This window comes from Haplochromis burtoni, unplaced genomic scaffold, assembly GCF_018398535.1.
Source record: "Haplochromis burtoni strain Fernald_Lab_line unplaced genomic scaffold, NCSU_Asbu1 Contig_49, whole genome shotgun sequence".
Taxonomy (NCBI): Eukaryota; Metazoa; Chordata; class Actinopteri; order Cichliformes; family Cichlidae; genus Haplochromis; species Haplochromis burtoni.
The window spans coordinates 1,468,673-1,488,633 of record NW_024582410.1 but is presented as its reverse complement, the minus strand read 5'-3'; the positions used below and the strand labels follow the sequence as shown (position 1 = coordinate 1,488,633).

Here is a 19,961-nt window from a genome sequence, read left to right as displayed (position 1 = left end):
TGTGTGTGTGTGTGTGTGTGTGTGTGTGTGTGTGTGTGTGTGTGTGTGTGTGTGTGTTTCAAAATTGGAGCAGAAAATCTTAATTCAGTTCTGCCAGTGCAATAATTTTATATGTATATATATATTTATTTAGTTAGTTATTTAGTTATTTTTAATTCTTTGTCCATGACATCCTGTTGATGTTAGTACCTGCACTGGCAGATCAAATTAAGATTTTCTGCTCCAATTTTGACAGGTGAGCATTTGGTTATCTGTAATATAAGCATAACTAGTGATCTGCACTACATACTGTACTAGTGCTGAGATTCATTTTTCTTAATTGTTGTTCATGCCTTTATTTCATCTTGTGTAGATTATTTTGACTCCTTGTTCACTTGTCTCAACAAAACCTCCCTGGAATGGCTACAAGTTGTTCAGATTGCAAGGCTCCTAACTAAGCTCCTGTGATCAGGGGATTTTCCACATTGGCCCCAAAATTCAGGAACTTTCTCCCTTTTAGCCTGAGATCCATGGTCTTAAACGGTTTTTTAAATATAATTTGGGTGGGTGGGTGGGGGGGGGGTTGTTTTTCATTTTGCAGCAATTTTATTGAAACATTTTGTGATATTTATCTTCAAAGTTGCTTTATGAATAAAATGTTACTTATGTATGTAGGAACCAGTGTTCCAAAAATATTCAGTGAGACTGTTCGTCCCCATTTTTCTGTCCTGTAGAGGAAGGTGCTGCCTTTATTGGATATCACTGTGGGGAATGAAACTCCAAAAATAGTCAGTTTTGAAGGTTCTCAGACCTTGGTATATGAGGTATGATGACAAAGTTCTAGATGGCAGTTTGGTGTGATAGCTACCACTATCTCTACAAAGCAACAATCTACCAGCCATTGACTAACCAAGTGTGTCTTTCTGTGTGGGGTTGGCATTCTTCTCCGTGTGTCTGTGTGGATTCTCCCTGGGTAATGCACCTTCCTCCCACTGTCCAGAGACACGCATGTGGTTAGGTTAACTGGTGGTTCTAAACTAGCAACAGATTGGTGACCTGTCCAGTGTATAGCCTAGGCTCCAGTCCATCCATGACATGAAGGGGATAAGTAAAATAAATGTACCCCTTCCACTATGGCTGCTACTTCTAGATTGCTGCCTTGAAGCACCTCTCTCCCTTCTGACCATTATCATGTTTGTTTTTGTGATTTCAATATGGACTTCAAACTTGTGAAAAGAGCAGCCATCAACTTCTGTGTCAAATTGACCTGACTGTCATGTCAAGAGAAATCAGTCGTGATGAGAGTTGGGTCTCAGGCTATGACCCAGAGAGAGCAATTATTTGTGTAAGAGCTAACGGTGTCCAAACCCGAAGGTCATCCGACCAGGAATGCGAGCAGGATCATGGTTGTTTTTGACATTCATGGGTTTGTGCACCGTGAATTTGTCTCCTCAAGTGAAACTTTCAATGCATATTCTACTGTAACATCCTGGGAGAACATTTGGCGCAAACAGCCTAAATTGTGGCTTTTGCCATCACGTGTCTGCTCACAGCCCTTTAAAAATGACTTTTTTGACCACAATGGCAAATTTTGTGCTCACCACCTGATTTATTCTCTCCAATTTTATCCTCTTTATACCAAAATGAAATTCAAGGTTAAAAGTTCAGACTCAATGAACGCAGTACAGCACTAGTGAAGTATCGAGGTTTGTGCAACACAGCTGCTCAGTTGTTGGATACACTGGAAAAAGTCGATTTAACGGAGTGTTTCAGAAAGATAACTTGTTAGTTTTTGCTGGAAATCAGGGACGTTATTGAAAGAAGTACAAGTCTCTTTTCTTCACAAGATCAAGTCTCGTACCACTGAGTCCAAGGACTGGTGAGAATATTCTTTCAGATTCAGGTAAATAGATTCTGGTTTCACAGGTTAAGTTCTCATTGATTTCCTCTCCCATAGGCTTGGGTTCAGGTAAGGGGTATTTTATTTCTATTGGCATAGGCTTGGGTGAGAATTTCTCTACAGGGCAAGAGTGGGTCAAGCCAGTATGTTTGGAAGGCAGACGCACTAGAAAGGACTGTGCTGAAAGAGGACGGGCAAGTCAAGTTTGCAAGTTAAACTACATCACTGTTTAACTTAACAATGCAACAAGGAGTGGAATGACATGCCCACGGTTACATACTGCATATGATTATAGAAGGTGTGCCAGTGGATCTGGGGAAGTCACACCCATTGCTGGAAAGATTTAAGCAGAGTTAGACAGAGAGAGATAGTTACGTAGGTAAAGACATAGAGAAGGTGAAACAGTACCAGAGAAAATTGGGAGGGGGGGTAACAAAAAGACTAGTTATAAGTAGGTACTAAATTTAAATCAGGTTTTGACTTTTATGGGGACTGCACTTTATAATATCACAGTCCAGGCTTCGTTAAGCATTTATGCAGGGAATGACACGCATTAATTTGAGACCTACATTAATAAGGTCTACACTAAACTTCTATTAAGATATTTATCATTTTGTATTGAAATTAAACTTCAGGGGACTTAGATGAGGCTGAATATCTAGAACAGACAAGTGAGTGAAATATTCCTTCATCAGTATATGAGCTTCAGTTGAGTCAATGCCACATACTCTGGCCCATCTGGTGTAATTAAGACTCCACCAGATTTGTATTAATCCACAGATAAAAATAGTCCACCATTTTACAAATTTACCCCCCGCCCACACACACACACTTTTTTAAATTGAAACTCTATATTTATAACCTGATGTGAAAGACTCATCTTTAGGGCCAGTGCACTTAAAGCAGACAAAGACAGACTGGAGTAGACAGAGACTATCCAGAGATAAGTTAAGCATTGCCTGTTTTTGAATTTGGAAACAATATTCCTAAACTATTTGAAATAAAGGTAACAATCATAGAACGTGTATTCATTTACATTTTTTCCCATATTTTAAAATAAGCATGAGCAGTAATGTTTTTCCTGCTTACATTTAAATTTAAGGCATTTAATGTGCACCAGTGAACAGCTGGAAACTGGTTTTATGCAACATACTGTCTGGCAGTGTGGTTAAACCTTTTTTATGGTTTTATCTTAGGAGAAACATAAATGGAAAATGGGATTGAGGTAGCTGATTTACATTCACATGGTGAGGGGATTTAAATTTGAGATGCTAATCTAGAGTGTCAGTCTGAAGTTAAGTAGAACACATTTTTTTCCAAGCTTGATAGGCTAAAGTGTTATTATTTAAATTAAAAATGTACTTGTGGAAGTTCTTGTCTATTCTTTGCTAGATAGCGTTCAACAAAGTGTTCGTGCACAATTAGAGACCCAAAATGTACAATTTCAACTTTAAAGCATCAATCATAATCTCTCGGTGAGGAAAATAGTCTTCATAAAATGGCAGCATTTGATCCATGAAGGAATGTCTAATTGACTTACTGCAGAGGTTATGTGAATTAATTATTATTCAAACTGACTGTAATGGCTGAGTGTTCTTGTAGTTATGGGGAGGTATATGTGCACCGTTGACTGAGTATTATCCCCATGAATGTTTTGAAAAGCTAGAGAGGAGGGAGAATGTCTGGACAGTTTAATGGACACAGTTGCATAACGTATTTCTGCAGCCTGGGCTGCTAATAGACTGAAAAATGGAGGTGCCATACTGTCATGCCTATGGATAGAATTACTTTAACATTTCTGTCGGGTGGAAAATTCCACTCTGGTGCTTGTACATTAAAGAAATGTGCAGCACTCTCACAAATTTGGGCCTCCCTTTTGACACAGCTAAAGTATGTTTTTATGTGCTCTTTAAGTATGGTAAAAGTGTAATTAAGATCTTTATTACAAATAATGATTAATCGAAAACCTGGAGGATTTTATTAATTTTCTATCCAGCTGTGGGTCATATGAATTGAGGATATGTGATGAAATGCTTAAGCAGTACATTCTTCAGCACCATTAGTATGCAGATGTCATCATTATAACTGTGAATACTTGCAACTGACTATAATTAATTTAGACTTCACATGAATTTGTAGCCCATTCTGGGATTAATTTTAGTCAAGTTCTGTGTGTCACATTAGCATGGTAAGCAGGGGAAATCTGGGCAATACTCATCTCTGTCCTTATCAATTATTAGGGTCTAAAATCTGTTGCATGGACTGGAAAAATCTGATTCTTATTGTCACTTAAAACGGTTTTAATAATTGTGTTTCAGCTACAAGGTCTGTAATATATAGATGTACATATTGGAGAGATGATGGATACTATGCGAGGTACAGTCATAAAGGAAAGAGGAAGGCAGAGCACTTAAATTTAACCAGCAGTGTTTTAATTCACTATAGCATTTTCTTAGAATTGTATCTTTTACTGTTATCTTCTTCGTCTAGACTAGTTCCAGGGAAGTGATTTCATCAAATGAATGTGTGACAAGACTTTTGTCCTCACCTGTATTTCACAAAGATGGTGCATTGGAGATTATACACTTAGTTGGTTTCACTGGAAGAATGAAAGCAGATGTAGGTGTCTCTAGTGGCTTAATAGGCAAAGAGGCAGTTGTAGGCTTTGAACTTATTGCTCTGACCTTGAGCCTTTATAGATTAAGGTTATGTAATGATTGATCTTTCTACCCCTTTGGAGAGTTGCTTTCTGCAGCTGACCCTATTCATCAGGAGCTGATGGAGCTATCCTTAAATGGCATAGGTCAGAATACGGATAAATATGCAACACATGCTGCATTTGTTTTCACCACTGCCTTAAAAAGTAATCATGCACAGCCATGCTCACGTAATAGGAAACATTCCTCAGGGATTTTGATCCATATTGGCATGATAGCATCACACGGTTGCTGCAGATTTGGATGCTGCACATCCCATTCCACCACATCCCAACGGTGCTCTATTGGAGATAGATATGGTGACTGTGAGGCCATTTAATTACAGTGAATTATATACTTTAATTATTTATTTAAGCCAGGATGGGCCAGTGCGTTCCTATTATTTATGCCAAGCTGACCTGACAACGATTTTACAATCTTTTATTGTTCAGTTCTGCTGAACCCCTGTCAACTGCAGCCTCAGTTTCCTGTTCCTGTTAGCTGACGGCCAGTGTAGTTGTCTGCTCTTCTGTATACTTTGGTTTTAACAAGTAACAGATGTGAGTTACGGTTGCTTTTATATCAATAGGGCCATTTTCTTGTGATCACTGGCATCAACAAGCCATTTTTGCCCAGAGAACTGCCATCCACTGGATATATTCTCTGTAAGTCCTACACATGCTTAGCAATTTCTGAAATACTCACAACAGTCTGTCTGGCATTAAAAATCATGCCATGATCAAAGTCACTCCAACCACCTTTCTTCCCTATTCTAATGCTTGATTTGAACTTCAGCAGGTCATCTTGAACAAGTCTGTATGTCTAAATGCGCTGAGCTTCTGCCATATAATTGGCAGATTAAATATTTGTGCTAGCAAGCAGGTGAACAAGTCTACCTAATAAAGTGGCTATTAAGTATATGTGACGTCTTTCTTTTTTACATATCTTCAGGTGTTTTTTGTGTTCTAATAATAAACCACTTACATGTGAAGATAAAAAAAGAGACTGCTTTAAAGTGGAAATAATGTAGCTCAAACCCAGGCTGTGCTCTGAATAAAAATTAAACTTATGTTGAAGGCCATGTCGGTTCACAGCAATTTGGAGAAAAACGAATATGGTGTTTGGTCATAGCTATTTAAAGACATGTGAAACTATAATTTTGACTTCCCTTGGTTACTGTGGCGCTATGGCTTAACATGACAATGTAAAAAGAATGTAATATAGTTTGCATTTGGATTTTGTAACTAGGCATATGGGTTTGTTTTCTTACATCGTTAACTAGTGGAGTTGAATGTTTTTTGTCTGTTTATTATTTCTATTATTAAAAATTTTCAGTTAAACATTTCTGAAAAACAGTGAAAAGGTGTATACTCAGATGTGAAGACAAAGTGCGAAAAAACATAAATGCAGAACCAGATAAGGAACGAATTTCCGTTTTACTTTACATGGTAACATAGAAGCTTATTTAATTATACTTTTCTGTATATGTTTATTCAGGAACTGTAAATACTTGTTACAAATTAGGATATTCAAAAACCCTGACGAGTCATGCGTTGCATTAAGTAACTCCTTCTTATCGTCACAGAACAGCATAAACTTCTCCATAAATATTCTCTTCCGGGTAACGGCATCGGAAATATTTCTGGATTGCAGAAAGGCGGATACCTGTTTGCTACTTTGCCGTTTAGAACTTTTCGTGAACCATTTTCCCCCGTCACTCGTCATTGAGTCGCCATATCGAACAAAAATTATTATTCTGAGTATTTTTATTTAGCTGAAACTGTATTAGCCTCGACGAGAGTAGTAGTTTTCTAGCCTCAGCTAGCTAACTTTTAACACACTAGCAGATAAGTTGTCAAACCCCCGGCAGTACAACAAGGAAGGTGCAACACCGAACCGACAACAAAAAGATGTGCGATAAAGATCTGATTTGGACACTGAAGACCGGGGACCTGGATGAGGTCAAAGCCACACTGCAAACGGTAATTTAGCTGTTATTTGACTTGCCCACTGTTGTGCTTTTTTGACTACTGGCACCATAGCTAAGATAATCAACGCTAGTTCGTAGAGCTGCTAGCGAGCTAGCGTTAGCTGGAGTTGGGCAATGTTAAGTTAGGTAATCCAGAATTGAAAAGCTGTTGGGACATTCTGGGTCTGTAACATTAACGGTAATGTGTGCACCTTTAAACTGGCTTTAATTCATCTTACGGGTAACGAGACGTGTTTAAAGTTAATCCATTATCACTTTCCGCTGAGAGCAACTTGTTGGTTAGCTAACCAACTATGGTATCTGTTGGTACGTGACACGGGTAACGGCTCTTGACACCAGTAACAATGTTACTGTAACTGGGTGTTTTAAGCACAGTGTGTACGTTACTAGAAAACGCATATTACAGTCTTCTATAAGCGTGTTGTTAAGAGAGCTGAGGCAAATGTCTAGCTATATGCTAGCGGCTAATCGAGCAGACAGGGCCAGTGTCTAGTCAGCTTTAGTGGGCGGTGGTCTCAGCTGTAGTCTAGGAGATGGAGGCTTGGCTAATAGCAACAGCAGCGTTCGTTAATGCCAGCATGCTCTTTTTGGAGCAGCCTGATGAGAAGGTTTCTGCCTATGCTTACCACGCAGAGATGTTTCTGTAAAACGGCTACCTTAGGAAACACGCCTGCATTCGGATTTTGTAGTTGGGTAGTAGCTGGATAGTTTTACTGCCACATGATTTACACTCAGTTGTTTCCCACAAATGACTAATTGAATCTATATTTGCTTCCTCATAAAGTACAGCTCACTAATGTGTTTGAATTCTAAAATGCTAATTTCCAATGTAAGTTTTACAATACGTGAAACTACATATAGTTTTTGATCAAACTCTTAAAGACTGATAATGCTCGGGATGTTGGTGACTTTTGAGAAGACAGAAGCGTTTTCTTTTTTCTTAGTGTCTTGTTCTATTTGTGTCATCAACTATTAATCACGTGTTTGTATAAATGACTGTTTACATACACTCATCATGATCGTCATGGTAATTTGGTACTTTTAACTATTTACTTCAACTGTTCTTTTTCCAGGGTGGAATAATTTTACAGCATACAATTTTCCACACAGGGTCAAAACTATACATACCGTCTCCAAGTATGTGACATATTTTAAGATTCTCTTACAGACAGCAAAAGAACAAAAAATAAATTTATTTTTTAGGTTGTCTGAGGTCTCGCTATACTTGTTCAACTTGGCACCATAAAGTGCTTGCCACTGTTTCTATGTAGTCACTGATAGATTTCTTTTTTTTTTTTTTCACCTTGAGTCTGTGACGTCAAGAAAAGCACAAGTTTTTAGACACAAATAACTGTCCTGTTAATAATATGTATTAATCAAAGGAGCTTGCAAAGAAAAGCGTCTGGACTTCTTTAAGTTGCTTGAAGGCGTTTCACCTCTCATCCAAGAAGCTTCTTCAGTTCTAAGGTCAAATGGCGGACAAATCTGGGATTCTCCGCCATTTGACCTTAGAACTGAAGAAGCTTCTCGGATGAGAGGTGAAACGTCTTCAAGCAACTTAAAGAAGTCCAGACGCTTTTCTTTGCAAGCTCCTTTGACTACGATGACCTGGATGACTTAGAACCTTCACAGACAATATGTATTAATGTTACAGACAGGCAGGACTGATAATTTTTGCTGCCTAGTTCCCACATTACCATTATTATTATTTTATTAGTAGCCATACCGAATAACCTTCAGTGTTCCCGAAAGGGCAGCTTTAGTGATCTCTTCAAATTCCTGACAAATTGTTGTTCAGTGTTGTGCAGATCAACTACTTGAGCTGCCAGTGTAGGGAGGGACTGTGTGAAGTTTTGTGTGCGTGTGTTAACTGCAGGAGGCGAAGACCGCACTATAAGAACTGTTGATATAAACCACCACTACAAATGATTGACATGAGCTCATGATTACAGTTGGTGACTTCTGAGAAGTGAGGTTTCTTGTGTTCAGCTGTAATTGTGTCATTGACGAAACATGTAAATAAAAATAACTAACCTTTTTCTATAGTATAAATGGAGCTCGTTAATTTTTATCAACCACTGAAAGTAATATTTAAACATTTTTAGAGAAGTTTGACATCAATCAGCTACAGGACTTAGCAAGATGAGATGTAAGGTGAAACATTGTATTCAGTATGTTGAATTTGACCTACAAGGATGTTTTTGATAAGGCAGTGCTGCGGTGTGGATTCTGTTTCAGAAATATCTATTGGTAATAAAACAGAATTTGTGTGCAACTGACCATGTTCATCTGACCCCAAGAAATGGCAGAGTAAAAAGAAATGTGATGTTTTGGTTTTTTTCCAAAGTGTAACCTTAAGGTTTTAGGTCTACATAAAACTGGATTTATTTTATGTACAAGATTATATTGAGTCCTTTCACAACAGTTATTTCATGAAACTAAATATATATATGACATTACTGCCATATTAATTCAATGTGTCTGCTTCGAAAAATTCATATTTCGAGATCCGTAGCAGGTTGAGTCTTCATTTTATGCTTTCATGGTAAATATTGTAGCAAATTTAATGTAGGAATTAGAGTCAGGAGATGACTATAATATTAATAATAATGTAAAAACTTGAGGTCATATGTAATCTCATACAGTTTTGATATCAATAATGCACAGTATTTGTCAATGCTGTTTGCCTAGTCTGTCCATTTTTATTGCTATCTCATTAATGTTGATCTTAGTTGCCCCAGGAGAACCAACACCTGAGCCTTCATCCCCAGCTCAGGTGTTTATAATATGAAGGTCTTGTGTTACAAGATATTAATGCATCTTCTAGGGCTTCCTATGCTTCTATATTCTTGATAGTATACCCATTTTTCTGAGCTGATGAATGCTTTTCTTGCTTCACTTCCCTTTGTCCTTATACAGGCAAGTAATTATTCATATACTTCTGGGGAAAAAGTCAGGACTGACAGCCCTCGCTGGGACCGATTTGTGTTTTATCATGGGTCCAAGCAGCAAAAAATGATTTAATAGATGTTACCTTCTTTTGAAGGGCTATGATTTGTGTTTTCTTTTTTGTTTTTGTTTTGTTTTTTTAAACTAAGAGACACCATACTGGCTTGTGGCAATGCCAAGTTAGGCGATCTCATCCCTGTTAATGTGTACTTTTTCCCTTCTCTAGGCTGAGCATGTGAACCGGACCCTCGATGGTGGGAGGAAGCCGCTGCATTATGCTGCAGACTTCGGTCAGACAGATGTGGTGGAGTTCCTCATTTCTAAGGGGGCAGATATCAATGTAAGAGTTACAACTATCTCAGCTTCATTCTTTTTGCATTAATTTGCCTACTGCTCAGCACTACAGTGACCACAAAAATAACAGAGCCTGTGTCTCCTTCCTTTGACTGTCTAATGTCTGGTTAGAAACGAACCATTATTGTTTGTTTAAACAAAAGCAACCTGGCTTTAATAAAACGGGGTTTATCATATACATTTCTACCCACTGTTCATTGGCTGTTTTTTACCAGTGAGTTGGCCAGGCCTCAGCAGGGGTTTTTTATGGGTCATAGTGGGCTTCTCATGAGTGACGCACATAACCACAATTGATCCGCTTGCAGTTAGGGCAGTGAGTCTGTGTTGCCTTACTTAACAGAGGTCTATGCATTTCCTGTTATGCTTAGTAAATTAAGCCCCTCTTAAAAAAAGTTCAGTAGTAGTTCAGGTAATCTTCCTTTCGTGTGAGGCTAAAACCTCTTTGAAAGCCCCAAATTTTCTATGCTAGAAAACCCCTTCTCACATTTAACCTTGATGGCCCCTTGAGCCTTGTAGTTTCAGAAGGTGTGGTAGTGGCCTGATTCAACAAAAGTCTTTTAAATTGCTTTTTACCTTGAAAGCATCATGTGTTAGTCATTTACAATGAGACATGGATGCTTTAACTCTAATGATCAGGAGTAGGAAGTCTCTAAATCTTCATTGCACAGGAAGACGCACATCAGCACGGTGCATCTCACCCTCTGAAAATTGGTATCTGCAAATCAAAAGACTTTTTTTTTTTTTTTTTTTAAACAAGAGTTTAAAAGTGTAACAATATACAATCTTTGCTTTCCCTCCAAAGACCAAAAGTCTTCTTCTTCTCACTCATTCCTCTCTCATCCTCTTCTTCCACAGGCTCCAGACAAACATGGGTTTACTCCACTGATGACTGCCTGTTTTGAGGGTCATCTCTCATGTGTCAAGCTCCTGTTAGAAAAGGTTGGTGCCCTGATTGCGTTCATGTATGCGTATGCAAGCATCTGCACAAAGGAGTGCACTGGTGTCTTTCACCCACTAGTGCATGCTGATGTATCAGTGGTTCCATGTGAGCCATGAGTGCTGATGAGGTAACTCATTGGACAAAAAGCCCTTTAACACATTTCTATGGAGGCTGTGCTGGAATGTTCATAGAGCATCGCAGACTGTCGCTGCTGTGCACTTGCTTTTTTGTTGTTTGTTTCTTTCATTCATAGGAGCACTGCCGTTGGCTTCATCTAAGTCTCTGCTCCATCCCTCCACATTAGCCTCCCTAAGGTGTTTAGCTCTGGAAGTACCTTAAATGCTACTTAGGTCCAAAAAAATACATGCTGCTATGTGCAGATCTAGTCACAGCTGTGAGGAGAGGCACAGAACAGAGTCAGGCACAGCTGGCATTGGCTGTAACACTACAACATAATAACAGGAATACTATAATAAATGTCCAATCTATCCAGCGTCATCTGGCCATAGAATACACATTTCTGCAGTTCCTTCACAGTTAGGTAGACAGACTCATTTGTAAGTGGTGAGCTTTCTTTTACAAAGTCAGTGTTTCTTCTTGCATGTCTTACCTGAATGTTAGACTCAAAAGTGTATGCACTCCTGGCATAATGACACATCTTCTACCCATCAGGACAGCTGTAGCTACTGTTTCACTACTGACCAAATGAGCCCGACTGCAGTTGAATTGATGGCCCTGTGGAGGATGAATGTCACACATTCATTTTAATACACATATATCTTTTTCTGTGTACCCCTCCACTAGGGGTGGGCGATAGAAACGATATACGATAGAAACGATATAAGTTTGGCCAACGATAGAGATTTGACTATACCGCTCTATCGCGATAGCGCATGTTGATGATGTCATCAAGCTGCGCCTGTTTTGGTCGAAAGCATCGCAGCGGCTAAAACCATTATCATCTGCAAATTATGCCAGGCGACAGTCATAGCAAAGAGATGAAGCACTTTTGAAATATGGGGAAAGCCAAAAACTGCGCTTCCTTCACTTCCGTAACATTGATTCATTAATGTTGAATTCTCTCGTAGCTGTTCTATTCCCATGTTGTTGCAGTATATTAATAACTAACCTCATATTGTGGATGAATAGTCTTAGTTGTTCTCCTGACTGACGTTTGCCCCATGTATAGCATCCTGCTATACGATTGCATTTGTCCCTGACCACCAGAATCCCTCACGTTAACTTTTAATGAGTGGAAAAAAAGTTGGTGTTCTCGCTAGCAATCACGTAGCACAACATTATATACCAGGTAGTCCAACTTCAGTAACCCTACAAACGCCACTGCTGTTTAGTTTTCTGTCTTCATTTATTTTGGAAGTGGTAGCAGAGCTGTACGTTTTAATTCGTTTCAAAAATCTCTCAGTCAGAACATAGTATGTCATGTTTAGGTGGAAACTAGGAAGCTAACTTCCTTTCTAACTTCTAACTCCGTTAAATTTAATAAATTAAATGGATGTTAAACTTAATTGTTACACTTGCTAAAGCAGCAACGCTGATGATTTTATTAAAGATTAAGGAATTTAGACAGTTTTTAGCTCTTAGTGTTCGTTTGACTTTGGGACCTGAAGGGGGACGGAGATTTGGACCCAGATTACTCTGCAAAGCTCCTCACTACGGCAGCCGTAATGCTCTGACAATCCATCAAACTTACTTACCAAAGTTGTACTAAAACATTTTTTTAACAGATTTCTGCACGCCAAAATCGGTTCAAGGTCAGTAAGCACAACCAGAATTCATACATAAGGCACACTCTCGATTTTTCAGAAAATTAAAGGATTTTAAGTGTGCTTTATAGTGTGGAAAATACGTTATACAGAAGAAAAGAATATCGCGATATATATCGTTACCGCACATGCTTCAAATTATATCGCGATATGAACTTTAGGCCATATCGCCCAGCCCTACCCTCCACCTTATAACACTCATGATGTTTAAAAGAAGCAGGCAGGTATGTGGTTGACTGGGTACTCTATCTCGGTACATGTTTATTATTAAATTTAAGTGGGAAAAAAAGCTTATTTGAACAATGATGCAAAGAACATGGATGTTTCAGTCGGACAGCTTAGCTTTGTAAATGTGCTTCAAACAAATTTGTCAATTTTTATAGTTTGGCTTGAAATTTGGAAAATGACACAAGTACACCACCACTGATTGAGTGGAGTTTACATTGTGGAAGACTGCATCATGTCATGAAAAAGCATAATTCAAAGGCTGCTCCAGACTGTTATGTGTATATGGGAAGAATTCAGAGAGAGAGTGAGAATCAGGGGCCTGAGGGTGAGTGAGCAGCTGTCTGTTTCCAGCCAGGCTTAATGAGGCAGGGTAAATGAAAGCTCCTCTACACAGTTGTTTCACAGTAGCATCAAGTAATGGGAAGTGGGGAGGGGTCACACTACAGAATGGGGAAGTCACTTTTTGCAGTCTTTACAATCTCATTGCCAGCAGCCAGACAGAGTTTTTAATAGGTTCACAGGTTGAATGGGACTTTGAAGAAGGCATTTTAAAAGAGGAAACCATAATCTGTATATGGGGAAACAACAGTGTTTGGTTAGAGAGGCATGGTTGTGGTATGCTCCACCAACTGATTTCAGTTAATCAGCTGTATTAGTCCTGCATTTTTGGCAGCGCAGCTGCAAACTCTGTCCTGCCTATCAACAAAGGCACCAGAATCTTGTAACTAGTCAGCCAAGAGCGGAAAACTGTTGTCAGCTGGCAATCAGCACTAAGATAAACTGAAGGAAATAACGGACAGGAAAAAGAAACTATATACAGCAAGTCATTTGCTATAAAAGTTGCTAGCACGTCAGCACGCATTTGACATTGCATGTTTCTGACTTAAGTATACATTTGACTCAGAGCTTTTTATTCCTACCATAGACCATATTTATATCCAATGAGCTATTATTTAAGCATTGAAAGATGACACGTTATAGAATGATTTCTTTGCTGAAACTAAGCGGTGTACTTCAAGTTAAGATCTGAGCTGTCACTAGATGATGCATTTAATATCCCTAAGAGTGTTAATATCACACAGCCACATTTCACTTTCACATTACAATGAGAAATTTGGGTTTTAAAAGCTCATTTTGTCTCTTTAAAAAAAGACTTCATTATTGGCATTTATTTTCCTTAATTTCTTCTGCTGCCAGTCACAGAACATCCTTCTGAGAGTCAGAAGCTCTTCTGCATTTAAAATAGGCAGCTGTATCATGTAGTGCCTCATCTTTGTAAATCAAAGACCTTTGGGTAAGTTTTGTTTTAGAGAGGGATGAAAGCACAGCAACTTAAGAAAAAGTGTGTGAGTGATTTATTACACAAGTAAAATGAGTTTTGTTATGACAAGGACTATGACGAGGAAATATGAATAATTTTACATTGATTGTCTTGTTTTCATAGTCATTGTAGATCACAATTGTAAATTTAAACTGAAGTCTCATGAATTATCCAGCTACTGGTAGACTTTCAAAAAGCTAGTATCATATCAGACAAGACAGGTGGTCCTAATTCATCACAGTTCTTGATTTTATAATAATTCCAACTAAGTACCATCAATAATTAACACTAGATGCTAATAGTTGCCACAGGGAGCAGGTCTCAGTATATCCATATGACAGCTTTGAAAACTTCCCATGTATCCCAACATGAGATTAATAGATATTTCAGAGCTACACCAATGATAGTGCTAGTGTAAATCCACTCTGTCTGGCAGCACCTGTAGCTGTGCACAGCTGCCACATTACACTGGATAAAAGGAGCCCACTGAGAATACTGAATTGTGACTGTTGGACTGTCAGACATTCTTGTGTTGGCAGATTAAAAATGGCGTGGTTCCCTTGTGCATCATGGAAGCTGACCCCTGCCCCCAACTGTGTGCCGTGTTGTTGTTGTTAATGAATTATGAAAGGCCATTATTACCCCAAAGGTGACCCAGCTGTAAGATCCTGGCCAAGAGTGCTGACTACAGCCTGCAAAGACCAGCCAGTAAATTTTAGGTCCGCAATAAAAGGGCATACACACACATTTTTCTTTTAATGGGAACTTGCTATTGTCTAGGAAGAAGTACAGTACTGTTTGAAGTCAGTTCCTATTGTTTTTGTGTCTTTTACATCCCTAAAGGTTTCCTCCTTTTTTCTCTCTGCCCTTTATGCAAAGAATGGATGGAACATTTATCCTAACTATATAGATAATATATATATACATACTCTAGTATAAAACATCTTTCACTTGTCACTGAAGTGTTTTTGTTTTTTGAGGGGGGTAAAAGTGCACACTTGCGGTCTTTATTGCTTCATATTTTGAGATTACCATAAACTTATAAAAGGATTTTATTAGAGGTGGGAATCACCAAACATCCCACGATACGATATTATCACAATACTTAACGTACGATACGATATTATTGCAATTTTTAAAAATATTTTGCGATATTCAGATTCTGTACATAAAGGTAAACTTTATCAATATTCATTTTATCTAATATCAAAGTCTCGCACTCAGTCTTTCTCTCATTTCAGTCAGTTTTATTGTTGACAAACTGAACGGTTTGTATTACAGTCTAGTCCAACTTAACTGAATGCAACCATCTGGTACAATTATAGCTATTCTGAACTATGCAATATGAAAACTATGCAGCCCTTCAGCAACTGAAGAATTTGAAAGTAAATTAAAACAAAATATAATTTTACATTAAATAAAAAAGTTTTAAACTTAATTAAAATAAAACATGTCTTAAATTAAAATAAGTAAACTGTCATGTTTATTGCTGCCATAAACACATTTGGACAGTGAAGGAATGTCAGGATTCTTGCTCAGAAAAAGGATCAACATGCTCTGAAGTCAGAGCACAAAAACCTTTTTGTAACAAAATATCGATTTCTGCTGTCCCTGTATCGATACATTATTAGCAAACAAAATATCACGATACTACACAGTATCAATTTTTTTTTTTTGCTCTAAAACAGCCCCTAATATCGTTCGCACCCCCCACCGTATCTCATCCAGAGCCTTTCTGGCACATCCTGTCGTAATATATGTATTGATCTTATCCTTATCGCTGGGTGTTAAAAATTTGCCCTTTTAACTGCTCAGTAATGTTTGATTGCGGACAGCAGGTCAATTGTCTGAAAATTTTGTGCTTCAAATAGGTTTTGAGTGAGGCTTTGGCTCAATATTTGAAGACTTATGCATTCCATTCACAACAGTCATAATGAAAACTTAATGGACATTTTGGCATGTTGGTGGCATTATATTACTGACCCACTGCTGCTTTGTGTAGCTGTATAATCCAGGGTGATGATGTATCTTATTTTGACTGGAGACACGCTGGGAGTCTATTCTTGTTCATTAGTCTGTGTCTCAATTGGCCATCAACGTCTTTGACTGGCTACTGTTTGGACAGTGAGGTGATCATGTGGGGTCATTATTCAAGTTGAGTAAAGCTCATTACTCTAAGTGGTGTCAGGAGCGTGCCAGTGAGCTGCTTGGCCGTTGGGGTATCCTGCGTGGTGTATCCTGAAAGGCAAAAAAAGGAAGACTGTGCCAGCACTATTACTGGAACTCGACCATAAATACGGATTTGAAGCATTATCTCTGGCATGGCTCCAGTATACACTTTTTGACAGTATGTTTGGTGACGAGAAGGTAATGATTATGAGAATGGTAGAACCTAAAATATAGTGGTACAAATTATGCAGTTGTGTTTATTATATAGAAGTAGGACTGTGCGATATGACCAAAATCTCATATCCCGATATAAGAATTCTATTGTCCCGATAACGATATAAATCACAAAAATGTAACATTTTCTGTAAATTCTGTGAATCTCCGGCAGCTCGCTTGGGGAAGTGTTTCGGCAGCTGCGCGTCCTGTAGCTGGAGTCGAGTGTTTTAACGATGCTGAAACCATACATTTTTTAGGGGTGCAACAATACTCGTATCGATATTGAACCGTTCGATACAGTGCTTTCGGTTCGGTACGCATATGTATCGAACAATACAAATTTTTAATTTATTTTATCAACTTTTCTTCTGACGATGCTGTCTGTGTTGAGCGCTCAGTGGATCTGCGCTCGACAGTGCAGCCTAGGCGGAGTAGTCGAACGCAGATTCACTGAGCGCAGGGCAAGCTAGCGAGACAGAAGTTAAGCTCTCCTTGCAACATGGCAAATTGAACCTCCCCCACCCTCATTCAGATCTGGCGTTTGGAACTATTTTGGTTTTCATGTGACATATGACCCTGAAGGTAAGCGCGTCATGGACTAAAGTAAAACAGTATGTTGGATGTGCCACGCAATGCTCAATCTACGTGGCTAATGTTGGCCGTCAGAGCACGGGGGATCCGCGGTAGCTCGTTAACGGAGATTTGCCGTGTTGTGGCGTTAACGTCATTTCAGATTAACGCTGACAGCACTAGTGGGAACACAACGAATATGACTGCACATTTACGCCGACATCATCCTAGTGCAAAGACAAGTGGAAGCAGACAAAAACAACAAGCACGCATGCTACAAACTTTACCCGAGTCATTTAGACAGCCGTTAGCACATGATTCTCCTTATGGGGACCTGATATGTTTAATATGCTGCTGAGAATATAGCCCAGAAGAAGCGTATAGTATAGCTTTTATTTTGGAAAGAGCCATTTCTCTGTAATAAACTCTCTTTTCCAAAGATGAGTGATTTCTCGATCAGATTTATTTTTTTATTACTTTGTTGTTTCAGCAACATTAAATTTAAAAACTGTACTTTTGAGTTAAAATATATATTTATAATTTTAATAAATGACAAATTAAAAAAGATGAACATTTTTTTTGTATCGAAAAAATATGAACCGTGACACCAAAGTATCGAACCGAACGTGAATTTTGTGTATCGTTGCACCCCTAACATTTTAGACATAAGTTGTAACGGCCGCCGTTTTCTTTGTGAGTATTTATTACACGGCGTGCTGCGGGGAAAAGCCTGTTCTAACGTTTGAGTCTAAGGTTTATTTTTTAGCACCTGGCGGCTCTTTTTTACTTCTCATCCGTAAATAATCTGCTCTTTCACGTGATTCAGTTTATTTTGAAAAGTCTCAACAGGATCTTGAGCTTTATTGTGAAAGGTTTATGTGGAACATAAACAAGCGGACACGCGATGCGTTTACCGTCGTTGTTGCTAACCACAACGCATAAAAACAGGCGCTTGTCCGTCCGTAGTGTGGTTATATAAAATATAAGAGAAAGAGAGAACTTTAAGAAATTAATATAGCCACTACAGTGACCATCAAAACGATGAAAAAATATTGCCGTAAAAGTTTATTTTGCGACACCACGAAACAAACAATAGCGTAAAATGAAACGATAGATGTTTTTATATCATCATCCGATATATATCGTTATATCGAACAGCCCTATATAGAAGGCTTATTTGTCACCATGAAGGCAGTGATTATTACTAAAGTCAACATGTAATGGTATTTTTTTTGGGGGGGGTTTTTTTTGGGGGGGTTTTTTTTGCAATTTTGAGGTCTGTAGGGTTGATTAAGTTTGGACTGAACCAACGACTAATGTCCTCTCCAGAGCTGGAGAAAAGGGAAGGGGTAAAGAGAATCATCTCCATTCCTCTCCTCTTTACCCAGTAGTAAGACTTGGCGATATATCTAGTTTTTTAAAAAGATTGATAGATTTTTATACGAGAGATAAGATGTGACAATATCGTTTATGGCGATATAGTCTATGTTGCGTTATAATTACACTTGTGGAGCCGCTGGTTTGCCTCTCTTTGGTCCACTTTTGTCTCTACGCAACGTTACTCTGTCCCGCCTCTCCTTCACTGAAAACAACTCCCCCCTCCCCATCGCTTCACCTGCAGCCAGCATCAAGATGCTGATAATTTATTTCTGAGTGATTTTTTTTTTTTTTTTTTTTTTTTTTTTTTTAAATGTACATCTACACTGTATGTTAATAAAAGTGCCTGTGTGACATCTGCGACACATGGCTTTGACTAAGAACTCCGTTTTTGTTCTTACTTTATTGGTTTAAAAAATATCGAGGTATATATCGTATATCGCCATCCAGCTAAACAATATCGAAATATGAAGTTTGGGCCATATCGCTCTACCCAGTAGCACATCAGAGTAAGAGATTATGGTAATTGGTTATCAGGTACCTGGTATGCATGAATCTGCATTTTCAGGGAAAGTTAAGTGACAGAAGAACAAAAATTGTTTAACTTGTTAGAAGGAGTAGACTTCAAAACTGTGATAAATGAAAAAAGATTAAAACATTATTATCAGGAAAAAAAATTTGTTTTTTGCCTGGCAAGCTGCCCTGTCTCTGACAAGATGAATTACACTGAAGAAACCCTTTGTTTACTTGCAGGTAAGGTAGGGGAGGGAAGTATTTTTTTTTTAATTTATTTATTTAGAAATTGAAAGATCTGGCTACCAAAGCCAACATTTTGTTTTTGTTTTGTTTTGGGGGTTTTTAACACTGCAGGATTTGATTAAAGACTCAATTTCACACAACTTCACTTAAAAAAACGTTTGTCATTGTTTATTTTGTAGTTGATAATGTACAGCTTTTGTGTGAGATCAATTCTTCATTATACAATGAAGACTGGCCCCACTTAAATTTTTTTTCTGCACAGACAACCAAATCAGTTATCATTTTGTTAATTAGTGAGCTTTATAGAAGCTGGTTGTCAGATTTTATTCCCCTTGAAGAGAGCTGTTCCACTGTTTCTCCTTGCATCCATGTTTTATGTCCCAGCTAAGACACGTTAGCTGTCAACCATCATCATTTTTAACAGACATGGGAGTGATGTGAATTTTATTATGTAATCCTTTGCAAGAATGCTTAAAAAAAAAAAAGGCAATTTCATAAATTTAACTTAGTATCTCTAACAGGCATGTTTGATACTAAGGGTGGGTTTTTATAATCGATTTATCGATTAAAATCGATTCTGGCTTGGATAACGTAAAATCGATTCATTAAAATCCTGAATCATTTTTTAATATAAATTTATTTTGCTCCGAAATGCCAGAATCTCTGTGAAATCTCACAAAATTTCAACACCACCAAACAGCTAAGACAGTAAATGAGAGCAGGCACACA

At 38.2% G+C, this 19,961-nt stretch overlaps 1 protein-coding gene across 1 annotated transcript in view; it reads left to right on the top strand.

Moving 5' to 3' along the window:
* The first annotated feature begins 6,186 nt into the window (after window positions 1-6,186).
* The window catches only part of mtpn (myotrophin), a 19,465-nt gene continuing 5,690 nt past the window's right edge, over window positions 6,187-19,961 (top strand). Inside the window, exons 1-3 of the mRNA XM_005923545.3 lie at window positions 6,187-6,557; window positions 9,741-9,854; window positions 10,724-10,807. Of these exons, the coding sequence (XP_005923607.1) occupies window positions 6,486-6,557; window positions 9,741-9,854; window positions 10,724-10,807 (270 nt within the window). The 5' untranslated portion in view covers window positions 6,187-6,485. The remainder of the gene's footprint in view (window positions 6,558-9,740; window positions 9,855-10,723; window positions 10,808-19,961) is intronic.